Source organism: Chionomys nivalis, chromosome 11, assembly GCF_950005125.1.
Source record: "Chionomys nivalis chromosome 11, mChiNiv1.1, whole genome shotgun sequence".
Lineage (NCBI taxonomy): Eukaryota > Metazoa > Chordata > Mammalia > Rodentia > Cricetidae > Chionomys > Chionomys nivalis.
Window position 1 is genome coordinate 27,040,065 of NC_080096.1, and position 14,711 is coordinate 27,054,775.

The 14,711-nt window shown below is 55.3% G+C and overlaps 1 protein-coding gene across 1 annotated transcript; it reads left to right on the plus strand.

Annotated features, from left to right (window-relative positions):
• The first annotated feature begins 273 nt into the window (after positions 1–273).
• Positions 274–9,096, plus strand: Zc3h12a (zinc finger CCCH-type containing 12A). The gene is made up of 6 exons (XM_057784422.1): positions 274–358; positions 1,033–1,506; positions 5,595–5,734; positions 6,618–6,852; positions 7,329–7,435; positions 7,610–9,096. Exons 2-6 carry the CDS (start codon positions 1,067–1,069, stop codon positions 8,473–8,475), a joined length of 1,788 nt encoding a protein of 595 aa, XP_057640405.1. The 5' UTR covers positions 274–358; positions 1,033–1,066; the 3' UTR covers positions 8,476–9,096.
• The last annotated feature ends 5,615 nt before the right edge of the window (positions 9,097–14,711 follow it).

The following is a 14,711-nucleotide window of genomic DNA, read 5'->3' on the forward strand; positions in this document are numbered from 1 at the left end:
TGAGCCATCGAGGCCGTGCTATTCCGGTTTTGCACAGTGCGCAGAACCTGTATCTGCAGCGCCTGCCTTAAGCTGTCGGGTGGCACAAGCTCCAAGCGGCCCAGACTTGGAGTGGCCAGGGGCGTGGCTAAGGATGCTGGGGCGGGGTCTGGTCAGGGACGGGGCGGGACCAGTGCGGATCGCCAGGGGCGGGGCCGGGGCAGGAGCGAGGCGGAGCAGGAAGGGGCGGCGGCCCTGCCCGGCTTCCGCGTCACGGCCCTTAAAGCACCTGCCCGCCTGTCGCGGCTACGAAGGTGCAGTTGGAGCTCTGGACTCGGCTCCATGGACGCTCTACGGGCTGCGTCCGTCACTCGGAGGGGTGAGTGAGTGTTGCGGGGTGGCATGAGTGGTGCGCTGTGTTGGGTCCGGCCTCGGAAGGGTCGCGGTCCGCGTCTCCATCGCGGATCGCGGGGACCCCGCCGAGTTCACCCCGGTGAGTGGAGCGGTGTGTCTTGGGGCACCCAGCATGCGCAAGGCTCTAACCGGGGCCGCCTCGCGTCATCGGGCCTGGTAGCCAACCAGAGTCTCCCAGCAACTTTTCTCCCTGTGGGTCACCCCGGAAACTTGTCCTTCCCGGAATGGGACTCCGGCCCTGGGCTCTTAGTATGAGACTCTAGAACGAAGGCGATGGCCACAACGGGGAAGCCCCTGGGTCTCCTGCGCACTTCCAGCCCCCAGTTCCCTTCTGAGAGCCCCGCCCCTGCCTTCTGGGTCCCTTGGTGGAACAAGACGGGTTTGGGGGTGGAGTCAGACAAGTTGAAAGTTTTTGTGTCACAGACTCACTCTTGAGTTGATGACCTTGAGTAAATTCTTATTGACTGTGCCTCAGTTTCCCTATATAAGAATAAACTCCTTGCCGAGAGCTCTTGAGATCACAGTCTGAGCTGACACAGGAGGATAGATCAGTTCATGTTACCTTATCCTGTGGGGGAGAGAGGCTGAAAGAGCTACAGTGGGTATTCCTTGCCCCTAACGCTATGATCTCGTCAAAAGGAACTGTGATGGACGCCTTCCAAGAATCTGAGATATGAGTGACCCCTGTAGAAAGAAGCCTATCCAAGAAGCCAGTCCCACCATGAGTCTGTGGGATCTTGAGGACAGCCACAGCTGCCGGGGTCGCCCTCAGCCAGTCCAGGACCCTGAGGCTAAAGAAGCCTCTGCTGAGTTGCAGATGAAGGTGGACTTCTTTCGGAAGCTGGGCTACTCATCCTCCGAGATCCACAGTGTCCTGCAGAAGCTGGGGGTCCAAGCGGATACCAACACGGTGCTGGGGGAACTGGTAAAGCACGGTTCAGCTACTGAGCGGGAGTGCCAGGCCTCCACAGACCCCTGCCCTCAGCTCCCTCTGGTGCCCAGGGGCGGAAGCACCCCCAAACCTTCCTCTCTAGAACCTTCACTCCCAGAGGAGGATAAGGAGGGCAGTGACCTGAGACCTGTGGTCATCGATGGAAGCAATGTGGCCATGAGGTATGTGTCAGTTCTGAGGAAAAGACCTGTGGAAATGTCTGTGGCTCTTCCTTTGGGACAAAAAAAAAAAAAAAAAGCTTGGCTTTCCTCATGGATTGTTGAGGGAATGCAAACACTCTCTGTGAGGTTCCGTCATGTGCCAGGAGGCTCCCTGAAGCCTTAAGACTTCTTGGAGTATTTCATGAATGTCCTAAGAAGGAAAATAGGAGCTTAGACCCGCAAGCATTCAAACTCAGCCTTCTGTGCCCAGAGTGTACTTTGTACTGTGGTCTCTCCTGATCCCAATCCTCTTCTTGCCTCTGACATGAGGCAGGACAATGTAGGGGAATGGCCTGTGGGCTCGAGCTTTCTGGGAGCCAGTTGCTTCACCAGTTGAGCCGTTTCTTCACTCTCTCCTCAATCTTTCCTCTCAGGTGGCCCTTGAGGGGAGAAATGCATAGGATGTGGAGAGTTGTAAGTACTAAGTGAATAGTTCTTACAACCTCCGGGACCTCCTTGTCCGAGACTTGCGCTCCCACAGAAGCAAGACTTAGTTAACTATTGCGAGCGAGCGTCCTAGCCCTAACCAGGTGTGACCTATTGGCCGGATCTGGCTCCCTGGGTGTGTGCAGGTGGCCTGATGCTCTGGGCTCACGTGAGCCCTGATGGGATCTATATTGGCTGAACTGATACTGCTTGGGCTGGACTCATCTCAGGGGGTTCCCAGACCTTTGCAGATTGCTCAGGGAAGGAGGCGGGGTGGAGGCAGAAATTGAGCCAGGCTGCCTCTGACCTTAAGGAGCCCTTGACTTCTCCCTTCCATCCAGGCCGCACCCTTCAGTCCTGCTTTCTCCCAGTTGCCTGCACAACGGGCTGGGTGAGTCAGGCCTGGGTGGATCACACACAAGGAAAAGTTCCTGTTGGCAGGGACCAGGGGAGACCCCAGCAAGAGAACAGGAAGAGGGGAAGTCTCTTTCCTGGTTGCCCCAAGGGCTGTCCCAGGTGAACTGCCCAACTTGTCAAGATGCCAGCTTCTTCCCTACCTGACATTTGGTCCCACCTACTCCCAACCCAGCTGGGTCAACTGAGCTGTCTAGCTGGCCCCGGCCCTACTTAGCTGGTACACGGGGGCAGCCCTCTTCAACACCTTTGGGTCCGTCTTCACATCTTTAAAATGAACTGATCTTGGGTGGAAGGCTTGAGAAACGCTGGCTTCCATGCCAGAGGGCAGCAGGTCAAATTTGTCCCTTCAGAGGCTGCTGTTCTCTCGGAGGTTCTGAGACAGGGTAGGAATTTGGAGAGGTCTGACCTTCCCTAGGAATCGTGGGCTGGGTGTCTTGTGGGCAGCCATGTGCTATGTGTATTTGTATCCTGGGCAGCGGAAGGAGGGGCCTGGGCGGGAGGAGGGGCAGTAGTGGAGGGGTTCAGGAGAGCTGATACCAAAGAGACAGACAGCTACTGTCTGCCGGCCCGCCTGCCTGCCTATCTGCTGGGGGTTTCTGAGCTGGGGTGGCCACGGAAGGGGAATTCCAGCCTCACATTTCCTGTCTCAGCAGCTGCCTGGTTCCTACCCTGCTGCTCCCCACACACACAAGGGCTAGCCCCCACCATATGCAAATCGTGGGGAAATTCACCTCTGTTTCCTTCTAAGGGAATTTTCCTGTACTCACTAGGCCCAGCCCAGGCAGTTCTTTATACCTGGGGAGGCTAACCCTGCCTTGTCCTTGGGCAGGAGCTAGAGTCTTCCATATGCCCAACCCATCAGGCTGGGTAGGGGCCCCGACCTGGGGGCCTGCGGGACTCTTGAGGGTGGGAGGAAGTTGGTTTTCCTGGGCCAACCAAGCTTCCTGCATTGCAGTGAACTGAATGAGTAGTCCAGGCGGGCGTTCTGGGCCTCAGGCCTCAAGTGCTGCCAAGAATAGGGCTCTGACTACCTGCTGAGGGAACATTCCGGTACCAGCACGGCTGAGAGGAGACTTGTCCCCAGCCAGGGAGGTAAATGCCCAGAGGCAGTACATCGGGAGATCCTCAAGCTTGACATGGCTGGTCCAGGAGGGGCCATGAATCCACAGAGAGGTCAGGGGACATGTGGACATGGCACACTCAGGACAGTAAGCCATGGTGCAGACAACTACCTCACATCTGGAGGAGACAACAGATGGGCCAGGGAAGGAGACAGTCTGATGGGGCCGTGGGCTTTGTGAAGCCACAGACGGGGATGTTCCTCAGAGGTTTTGACATGTCACCTGGCTTCCGAAAGGAAGTGTAAGAATTTGCCGAGCCCATTTCTCTGGCTCAGGGGTGTCCCTTCCTCTCCATATGCAGAATGTACGCCATTGATGCTTGAGTTCTGACACTCCTCCTGCTGCATCTTCTCTCCGCATCTTCAGTAAGGGCAACGACAGTGACCCAGTAGCCCCACACTCCAGTCTGGCTCTCACCTCTTAGCACTAGCCAGGCTGCTTGTGCGTGTCATGGAGTCTTCTTCCCAGCACTGATATGGTCTAGGTGGAAGGGCTCCGAGCCCTTCCCAGCCATCAGGGCTGTTGGTACCTAAACGCCAACAGGAGTGGTTCTGTTCACATTGGCTGCTGTGTGACCCATGGTGGCTAAGTTACCCTCTCTGGACCCTCTGAACAGAGGGTAATAGCAGTGGTCTTCTTGTGGGCTTGATGATGATTCCAGGGAGAGCACAGAGCGGCCAGGTTTGCGGCTCCCCATGAGTTTTGACTCCACTGTGAGCAGGCTACATGGGAGGCGGGGAAGGAGGGGTTGGAAGTGCTGCCTTGGAGATGACTTTGTTTCCTCTACAGTTCAGGGACTGAGAGACTCTGGAGCCTCACCCTCACCCCACCCCACCCCCGCCCCGGATAGCCTCCATGCCTCCAGCTGCCCCACTCCCCACTCTCTGTCTCTTGGGACTCCAGCTATCACCCCCCTCTCCCTAAAGCTACCCACAGGATGTGGTCTGCCATGGACTTGCCTCTTTTGCGTAACATTTATTCTGTTTTATTTGCCAAATATGAGTCTGAGTCGCTCACTATGGGGCTAACCAAAGGCTGGGATTGCTGGGGACGGAGCCCCCCTTCAGCACTTCCAGGAACTCCACCTTACCAGCGTCTTTAACCTCAAGCCCCCTGGTGTGAAATGGCTTGTCTAAAAAAGGTGCCCTCCACCAAGCTTGCGGGCAGAGACACAGGCTAGGGCAGCCTAGGAGCCAGCTAGGTTACTTCTGAGGAAAGCCATGTTTAGATAGAGCAAGCCCAAGGCCTGATGCCCCAGCCCTTCTTGTGAGCAAGCAGAGTTCCCCAGCAATTTCCTGCCCATCTTTCTGCCAGGAGTCACACCCACCCTGGGGCGGCGGCAGTACCCCCCCCCTCCCGCGCACTCAGACATGCAGGGAGGGGCAGGCTTGCAGGGAACTGGCCTCTTGAGAGGAAAAGAGGTGGCCTTTCACTTTCGCCCTGAAAATTTCCTGGAGTGCCTCCTGACTGTTATTTCCTGACCCCTGTAGAAGGGTGACTCCCCATGCTCCTTCCCTGCACCCTTTAGGGACCCAAGCCAGCTGAGACCTTGCGCATAGACTGAACTTTAATCCGGAACAGTCTGGTTTCTCTCCTGCTTAACATGGCTGGTGCCTCCCTCGCCTCCTCCTCCTCCGCTGGTGCCTCCTTGCTGTATAGTGTTGAGGGAAAGAAGTGACTCAGCCTACGTGTGCAAATCTGTGTCCCCGTGGTCCCCGTGGCTCCTGGGTAGGGCAGGATCCCCAAGTCTCCCATCACCTTTACCCACCCCCAGATATGTTGCAAGTGGCCCGACCCTCCCCCTCTACGTGGGGAGCCAGTGTGGCTAGATTCCTGGGTGGATCCACACTTTGAGGAGATGGAATCTTAGGGAAAGTCCCATCTGGGGCTGGCCACCAGGCGCTGTGGGAACGGGCCCAGGGACAAGGCCTTAGGCCCTACATAGGCAGAGAGCCAGGGACTGAGTCCTGCAGCTACCCAGCAAGGCCAAGCAGGGCTGGAGCATGGCCCACTTCCCACTTCTGCTTCGGCCTGGGTGACCACAGACTGGCTACTCTGTGAGCTAACTTACCCCTCCTCTGCCAGTCACGGGAACAAGGAAGTCTTCTCTTGTCGGGGCATTCTGCTGGCTGTGAACTGGTTTCTGGAGCGGGGCCACACAGACATCACCGTGTTTGTACCATCATGGAGGAAGGAACAGCCTCGGCCAGATGTGCCCATCACAGGTATGTGTGCTGGAAGTGGGATGGCCTCACTGTACCAGCGGCCCTGGTGCTCCCCAAAAGAGTCCTTGAATAGGGCCAATACCTTCTAGATGATAAGCAAGGGCCAGCCTGTCTTTTTCCAATGCCTGCTGCCTTCAGAAGCCCAGTTCAGATGAGAATGGCTGGGAGTCACCTTGTGTAGTCTTGAGGTGTCTCATCCTATTGCAGAGGCATCCCTCGTTCAGCATCCCCAGTGGCAGAGGGGCAATATAGTTTCATGATTGAGACTGCGGGTGCTGGGACAAGAAGACAAGGTGAGAGGCTTGGCCCCGAGTAACCCAGACAAGGGCCTTAGGGCTCTGAGCCTTGAGCTCTTCATCTTGAAATGGGGCAGGGTGGAGGTGTGCTGACAACAGCCACCAAACACTGCCAGAGGAGCAATCGAGACGGTATGGAGGTGCTTAACCCAGCACAGCGAGAATGCGTGGTGTGTTCAGGCTGCGGCCATCACCCCCACGAGAGCCCCCACCTTGAGGAGGAGGGAGTGAGAAGACAGTTTCTTTAGAAGTCTGCAAGGCTGGGCCAGGCTGGGGACTCCCGAGCCTCTTCTGAACAAGGCTGGGAGCGTCGTTCTGAGTGTGTGAGGGACATGGCCAGTACACTTCTTCCTGGACCCCCGTGGTGGGGACACAGGCCAGAGGGGAAGCAGGAAGAGCCACTCTGGGCTCGGCGGTCCTGCTGAATGGGATGCTCAAGCACACAGGTGCACTTGGTTTCCACATGGCTGCCTGGTTTCTGTCCTCTCGGAACTGGTGTGAACGGCCTCTGAGCCTAGCCACTGTGAGCCATGGAGCCTTGTTGGGTGACTCAGGGGCCCCTGACCGGCACCTCTGTCATCCCCCAGACCAGCACATTCTGCGAGAACTAGAGAAAAAGAAGATCCTGGTGTTCACACCATCCAGGCGTGTAGGTGGCAAGCGTGTGGTGTGCTATGATGACCGCTTCATTGTGAAGCTGGCCTATGAATCCGATGGGGTGGTAGTCTCCAATGACACGTACCGGGACCTCCAAGGCGAGCGGCAGGAGTGGAAGCGCTTCATTGAGGAGCGGCTGCTCATGTACTCTTTCGTCAACGACAAGTATGTTCCTGCTGGAGGACTGGGAACTGGGAGAGATCCTGGGGGTGGACTCTGTGGGCCCATGGTCTGGGTTGCAGCTTAGGCAGTGACGTGAGTAACGGAGAGAAGGCTGGGGCCAGCAGAGCTTTTGACTGGGGGCTGGGGGTCGAAGCTAGCTTTAGACAGACCCAATGCATTCCTCGATGGCTCTCTCCAGTAAGTCTATGGCAGCATACATCCCAAGATGCAGTTAGCTTGTGGCTTCTTGAGAACTCCCAGCCTAGGGAGTGGCCTGAAGGTAACCCTGAGCTATACCCCTCTGAACTGAGGGATCCCCTCTTCCTTTGGGGTGAGCCAACTGCAGACTCAGAATTGGGGCATCCTGCAGACAGGCAGTTTGGGGGCTGATCTCTCCCCAGGAAGCCTGGCTATCCAGCCCTTTCCTTGGGCCCTCTTCATGACTTCCTTCTCCTGAGCATCCCTTTCATCTACCATAGGTTCATGCCCCCTGATGACCCTTTGGGACGGCATGGGCCTAGCCTGGACAACTTCCTGCGTAAGAAGTCACTGCCTTCTGAACACAGGAAGCAGCCATGTCCCTATGGTGAGACCCAGCTCCGTCTTCAGTAGCCTTTTTTACCTTCCCTCTTGTCTGCCCATTCACCTAGGCCTGCCTGTGTCCTGGTGGCTTCCTTGTGAAGACTACCTAAACCCCAAAGTCCCTGCACCTCCTCTTCTCTCTGGCCCCATTTCGAGACACTCTTTGTCCTTCTTGCAGGGAGGAAGTGTACCTATGGAATCAAGTGCCGGTTCTTCCACCCTGAGCGGCCGAGCCGCCCCCAGCGTTCCGTGGCTGATGAGCTCCGCGCCAATGCCCTCCTCTCACCCCCCAGGACCCCAGTGAAGGACAAAAGTGGCCAGAGGCCTTCCCCTGCCTCTCAGCCCCGCTCTGTGTCTCCAGAAGCTGAGAAGAGCAGTCTAGATGGGAAAAAACTGGGGGCCAGATCATCCCCAGGCCCCCACCAAGAAGGCTCCACACAGACCTTTACTACGGCTGGCAGGAGCCTCCCTGTTAGTGGGGGCAGCTTTGGGCCCACCGAGTGGATCCCACACACCCTGGACTCGCTCCCATACACCTCCCAGGAGTGCCTTGATTCAGGCATTGGCTCCCTGGAGAGCCAGATGTCGGAATTATGGGGGGTGCGAGGAGGCAGCCCTGGGGAGTCGGGCTCCACTCGGGGTCCTTATGCTGGTTATCACACCTATGGGTCTGAGCTCCCAGCAGCACCTGCCTTTGCTCCCTTTAGACAGCCCATGGGTGCTGGCCACTTCAGTGTCCCTACCGACTATGTGCCCCAGCTGCCCACCTTTCCAGCCAGAGAGTACTGGTCTGAGCCATACCCTTTGCCCTCACCCACCCCAGTCCTTCAAGAGCCCCAGAGGCCCAGCCCAGGGGCTAGTGGGGGCCCCTGGGGCAGGGTGAGCGAAAGGGCCAAAGAAAGGGCTGGTGTGTACACCAAGTTGTGTGGCGTCTTCCCCCCACACCTGGTAGAAGCTGTGATGGGGCGCTTCCCACAGCTCCTGGACCCCCAGCAGCTGGCCGCTGAGATCCTTTCTTACAAGTCCCAGCACCCCAGTAAGTAAGCCAGGAGGTGGCTCAAGGGGCTGTCAGGCATCACAGATCAGTCCCCAGCCCCTAGCCTACCTTGGAAGAGGGACGAATGGAGCTGGCAAGAGAATCCTCAAACCAAAGATCCCATAGGATTGGTTCTGGCCCTGTGGCACCTCTATCTATCCCGCCTGGGTCAGAAGCGATCACCCTGTTGATACACATTGTATCTCTGTCATTTAAGGAGACGTTGCCAGTCAGGCCGTCCATCCGTGGCTGATGCCCAAACCCTCTTTTTTCTCAGAGGGCGGGGAGGGAGGCCTAGGGGAGCAGAGGCCTGAACTAGGCCCCACCCTCCACCCTGTCCCTGGGACGCCGGCATCGCCGGCAAGTTGGGCACCATGTGCCTGCCCTCCGAGGCCCCCCTCAAGCCAATGCGGCTTCATCCCTTTTCACAGGGCATGAGGCTTCATGTTAGTAAGCAAGATGCTTCTTATAACCCACCCGCCCGCTCTGTCCGCCGACCCCGTCACCCCACCAGGGCTCCAAGGCCCTCTGTCCCCACACCTGTTAACCTTTCCCCATGGGTGGGAGGACACATGTATGCTGTGTACAGATACGAAACTGAAATATTTTAAGTGGAAAGAATGACAAAAATAAAGGCTATTGTGAGTCCTTGAAGAGCTAATTGTCTTTGATATGCTTGGGGGGAAGAGAGGTAAGGGCTAATCTGGAGTGAGGAGAGCCCAGGAGGGCAGGTGGCCTCGAGCTTTCACCCTGGGGGAGCCATTTGACGTCATTCCCTGTCCTCAGAAAGGAAGGTTTCCAGAATTGGTGGGTCCCTTGGAGCTGAGCCTGGATGGGAGGTGGGATGTCCCTGGACACAGCGGGTGACAGGTGCCGGAAGCAGAAGTGTGACAGCAGAGAGCCCTGAGGCTTCAGCGGGATAGTGGTGGCGGGCGGAGCTGTTCCCCTTTTCGATGCTGTAGAATTGAGGGTAGGAAATAGGGAACCGATCAACCACTTTATAGCCTTAGAGGGTGGGGCACCTGGGAGGGGTGAGGGTAGGAGGGAGCTCTTGAGTGCTGCACTCCAGGCCTCCTCCCAGGTCTGCTGTGTTTGAAGGATGAGGGTTGGGGAGAGCTGGGGTAGGGACAGCAGCGCTGGGAGGCCTTGCCACTGACTGCCACCTGAAGCAAAGGGACTGTCCCTCCAGACCTCAGTTTCCTCATCCTCTGAAATGGGAATACTAATGGCAGCCACCTTACAGGTTTGTCACGAGGATTCAGTGAGATAATATGTGCTGGGCATGTGGCCTGCCTCCTGCCACATAAGAACGGCTCATCCGAGGCCTCCACAAGCATGACTCCTGTGGGTGACTTCACAGACCGACCCCATCCACGTCAAACTGCTCCCCAGCCTAGACAAGCCCAGGCAAGAGGATGCTTCCTTCCCCCCTCCTCCCTGCTCCAACCTCAAAAATGATTGCACGTATTAAATATTTTAAATGAAAGGCTAGGCTATCACACAGTCCCCGAACAAATACTATCAGCTGGGGGAAATGGAAGAAGTTACAGCTTTAATAATCCCACCTTTTTTAACAAGTCCTCGGGTTTGTACTTAATGGCCGGTGCAGCCATATTTTCTGCTTTAAAAACGACTTCAAGTACAACACAGCTGTGATGCTGTGGAAGAAAATGTCACCCTCGGGGCCCTGCCCACCAGTGCCTGGCCACCCTGTCAGAGATCTCTGCTTGAGGCAGGGATCAGGGTACCTCGCCATGCATGAGCTGGGAGCCTCTCTCCCACAGACATTCAAGGTGTCTGTCCCAAGCTCGTTGCTCCCAGCCTCGTAGGGAGGTTTTATCAGCACGAGGAGATGGCAAAGTCTTACTTATACTTTATAATCCAACTACATTTTGCCGTTTAAGGAGCTGGGAATGCAGCCAGCCGCGTTCTCTCCTCAGCACCTGGTGCTGGGGCAGTCACTGGCAACCCCAGCTTCGCGAAGCTGTGGGAGGGACAGAAGTTCAAGGCCATCTTTGGTTACAAAGCAAGTTCCCAGCCAACTTGGCCTGCCCGAGACCCTATCTCAAACGGGAAACAAAACACACAAGACACACAAACACTCCAGTGTGCTCTCAGGTTAAAGGGCTATTTATGGGCATCTGTTTGTCTTTACGGGATAGGAAGCTAAAATACCGGACCGTCTAGTTCATTATCAGCCGCCTGGCAAGGCTGAGTGACTTGCCCAAGGTCCCACGGAGGAAGAAGGCAGGCTGGGGCAGGGCTTTCAGTACTTGTCCCTGATCCCAAAATCTGACACCAGTCTACCGTGACTCAAGCCCTTGCAGAAATGGGAAGAAATGTCCTCCCAGAGAGACAACTATAACGCCCGTCCACTTCAGCTGCCCAGGAGGGCCCAGGCTCTGTACAACATAATGAAGCTTGAAATCAAGGGTCCTCTGGAAGGGGAAGTGGAAAAGTCTTCTGCCTGGTCCTTCACCAGAGTTGAAGTCATTTGCTGACTGTCCTACGGGGGTGACATATGAGGGGATCCCACGGGCAGATAGGCAGCGGCATTAGTGCCAGCAGGCTGTGGCTGTCAGGAGGCAGGGCCTGGCCCTGCTGGTTCACTGACAGGAACCAGCGAGGACTACGGAGCCACACAAAAGGTGCCACCTGGGGCTGGGCCCTGGGGAAGAGAGGGTCAGCTCAGGCCTTCTGTGAGCCTGCCCTGGCACCCATGCTTCCTGACAAGGAAGCCAGCTCAGCTGGACTAGCCGGCCACAGAGCCATGCCTCCAGGCCTCTTTCTCAATCTAGCTTCCGGGCAGGGCAACGCAGGCAGCCAGGCTCAAAGCCAAGGCTGTTCTCTGTGACTTGCTTCAGCTTAACTCCAAGGTTCTCAACCACCTCTTGTCCCCTGGCTCACTAAAGTGGGTTTCGAAGGGTGGTGCCGAGTCACAGGGCCTTGGCCTCCCTACCTGTGAACAGGACACAAAGACAGACCACCTCTCCAGATATACAAGAGGCTGCCACAGCTAGACGCAGCTAGAGGCAGCTAGAGGCAGCCAGGCACCAGTTCAAGCCCCACTCACTAGCAAGGCCTCCCCTGGGGGCGACTCACCACCCTCCTCACGGGGCCTCAGCTGCCTGGCCCACAGTGATCCACGTGTGAGCTTAACAGGAGAGGGTGGCAAGGACGGAATGTGACTCCTGAGACCAAAGCTCAAGTCACCAGGCAAGCTGCAAGGGATCAAATTCCAAGTAGCTGCCCCAGTTGCTCTTTCCTCCTGCTTTTCCTGGTTACTCGAGCCAAGAGGCTGATGGGGAAACTGGTGTGTATGCAAATTCCCACTGTTGGGAAATGATCCCTAGATGCCAGGCCTTCCCACAGGCCCCTCCCACTTGCACCAGCAGGTGCCAGCTCCTAGGTGCTTCAGCAAGCTCTGTGCCACAGATTTAACCCCTTCAAGCCCCACCCCACCCCCGACCCTGGCCAGCTCAGAAGCCAAAATGGCTGTAGTCTGATATAGGGAATCTCTGCATTTCCTGCCAGACTGAGCCAGCCCAAAATGAAATGAAGCAGCCCTGCTCTGGATGTCACTGTCTACTCAAGTCTCTAGCAGGCTTCTTCAGGATACGGGAATACCTGGCAGTCCCCAAAGAAGACCCACCTGGAGCTACTAATGTCCCAAGCTGCTGGTCTTTCAGGGGATGAGGAAAGCCAGCGGCTGGGACAAGGCCAGCACCCATCTCTGCAACTCCCATTTCTTTTCCTTTCCCTCAATCCTCTCCAGGAACAGCCTGCACAGAAGGGCAACCCCTGTGTGTTGAGGAGACAGAACTTGGGGCTGGGTCATCAGATAAGCCCTGTCAGAGTGAAGGTGGCCCCAAGGACCCCAGGACCTTTGTCCCAGGCTTCAACTCCTGGCTCATCTTCTCTGTCATTGGCTCATAGCCAATAGAGTGACAAGAACCTGTCCTGGGGACCTCCTAGTTAATGGTAAGGGTGAAGGAGATTTGGCTGAAAGAGGCAGGAAGTAGAGCCCTGTAATTAAGGAAGCCCAAGCTATCCTAGGCCGTGGCATGTAAACCCTTCCAGCCAGTTCCTGGAGGGGGAGGAGGCCCACGCTGTAACCTAGGGTGTGCCACCTGAAGCTGCTATCAAGGCTGGTGATCCTAAACTGCTTACCAATTTAAGAAAGAGCAAGGAGACTCTCCGTGGGAGGAACTGCTTAGGCACCCAAGCCTGCCATATGCCAGGCATGCGGTACCCTGCTGCCACCTTCTGGTAGCTCCCAGTACTACTACTACCACTGCTTGGAGTGAGTGACTTGCCCACCTGGAACTGCTAAAAGCCCAAACTGCTGGTGTCTTTCGGAGAGTGAAGGTAAGAGTGGCCCCATGAGATCCGAACTAATGTGCTCGGGAGAAGTGGCTCTGTCTGGGAGAATACGCAAAGCAGAGCACTGACCCATACAGGGAACTCCTGTTGGCTTTCGTTTCTGGACAGGGTCTCCGTACGTAGTGCAGGACTGTATCAACCTCATAATCCTCTCAAGTCCTTCCAACACAGCTGTGTGCTTTTTGTTTAAGCAGTAAATTTTCAAAGGCATCTGCTCAGAGTTCTCACAGTCCCGGCAATGAATTAGCCAAGAAAATTCTTGGGCAGGAAGTATAACTGAGTGGCTGAGTGCTTGCTCAACAGGTACCAATCCCCTGTTCAACCCTCAGCCACATGTTGCAGACACACACACAAGCTGGAAGAATAATCAAGGAGAAAAATCACAATTATATATAATAAAATCACCACAAGCTGCTATTCCAAAAGAATTGAAAGGGCCTGTTATGGTGGCGCACGCCTTTAATGCCAGCACTCCGGAGGCAGAGGCAGGTGGATCTCTGTGAGTTCGAGATCAGCCTGGTCTACAAAGTGAGTTCTGGGACAGCCAAAGCTACTACATAGAGAACCCTGTCTCAATAAATAAATAAATAAATAAATAAATAAAATAAAAGGAAACGAAAAATAATTTAAAGGTTGAAAATGCTGTCTTTTGGGCAAGATGTGGGAAAACAGGGAATAATTCTATCGCTAGAGTCATACTGTCGACTCTGGAAGGGACCTGGTACTCAGCTTACCTAAGAAACAGTGCCTCTTGACTCAGCAATCCTACTGATTTATCCCGAGCCCTCGTCTGCAAAAATGACGGAATGCGTTTACTGCAGCAGCAGAAGCTGGGAAGCACCACCACCACCACTAGAGCACAGGCTACAGAACTGGCACGCAGCAGTGGACTAGTAAAGCCAGTGAAAATGAGGCAGCTGTGTATTTGGAATTTGGTTTTGCTTTGTTTTGCAGGTAGCTTGGCATAGGAAAGCTGCTGCCTCAGTTTCTCACTTGCTGGTTGGGATTACAGGTGTGCACCACCAAGCCTGGCTCTGTATGTTTTTGCATTTGTGTGTGCACGCATACACATGTGCATGAGTGGACAGTTTAGGTCTATGGTGTGGGTCCTAAGGATTGAACTCAAGCCATGAGGCTTAGGGCAAATGGCTTAGCCTGCTGAACTATCCTGCCACCCCGAGGCCGCCTTTGGGCTGTCTTCTAATCTAAGGAACGGCAGAGCAGAACGAGCACTTTACCATCTTTGCAAACAGTGTTTGTCCACGCTCCTCAGACCCCACAAAGTCCCTGCAAGACACAGCACTGCCGTCTCTAGAGAGGCTGTACGACTGAGACCCAAGTTCCCGCTGAATGCACTCCAACACCATCTGAAGGTACCATTTGCACATGGGTATGGCCAAAAGTTCTCCCCAAACCTGGTGGTAATTCTAATCACCAGGGTGAAGATATCAAGAGGGAAAGTTAACAGATGGTGAGCTCAAATGGGTGGAGCTCTCTAGAGCAGAATTACAAACTCATCTCTCAAAGAGGCTTGAAGCCGGGTGGCGGCGGAGGCACATCCTTTAATCCCAGAATTTGGGAAGCAGAGGTGGGTGGATCTCTGTGAGTTCGAGGTCAGCCTGGTCTACAAGAGCTAGTTCCAGGACAGGCCCCAAAGCTATAGATAAACCCTGTCTCAATTAAACAAACAAACAAACAAAAAGTGAACATTCAAAACTAATTTAAAAAACAAAAAAGAAAAAGAGGGCTAGAGAAGTGGCTTAGTGGCTTAGTGGTTAAGAGCACTGCTGCTCTTCCAGAGGACTCGGATTCAATTCCCAGCAACCATGTGGCAGCTCACAACCGTCTGTAACTCCAGTGC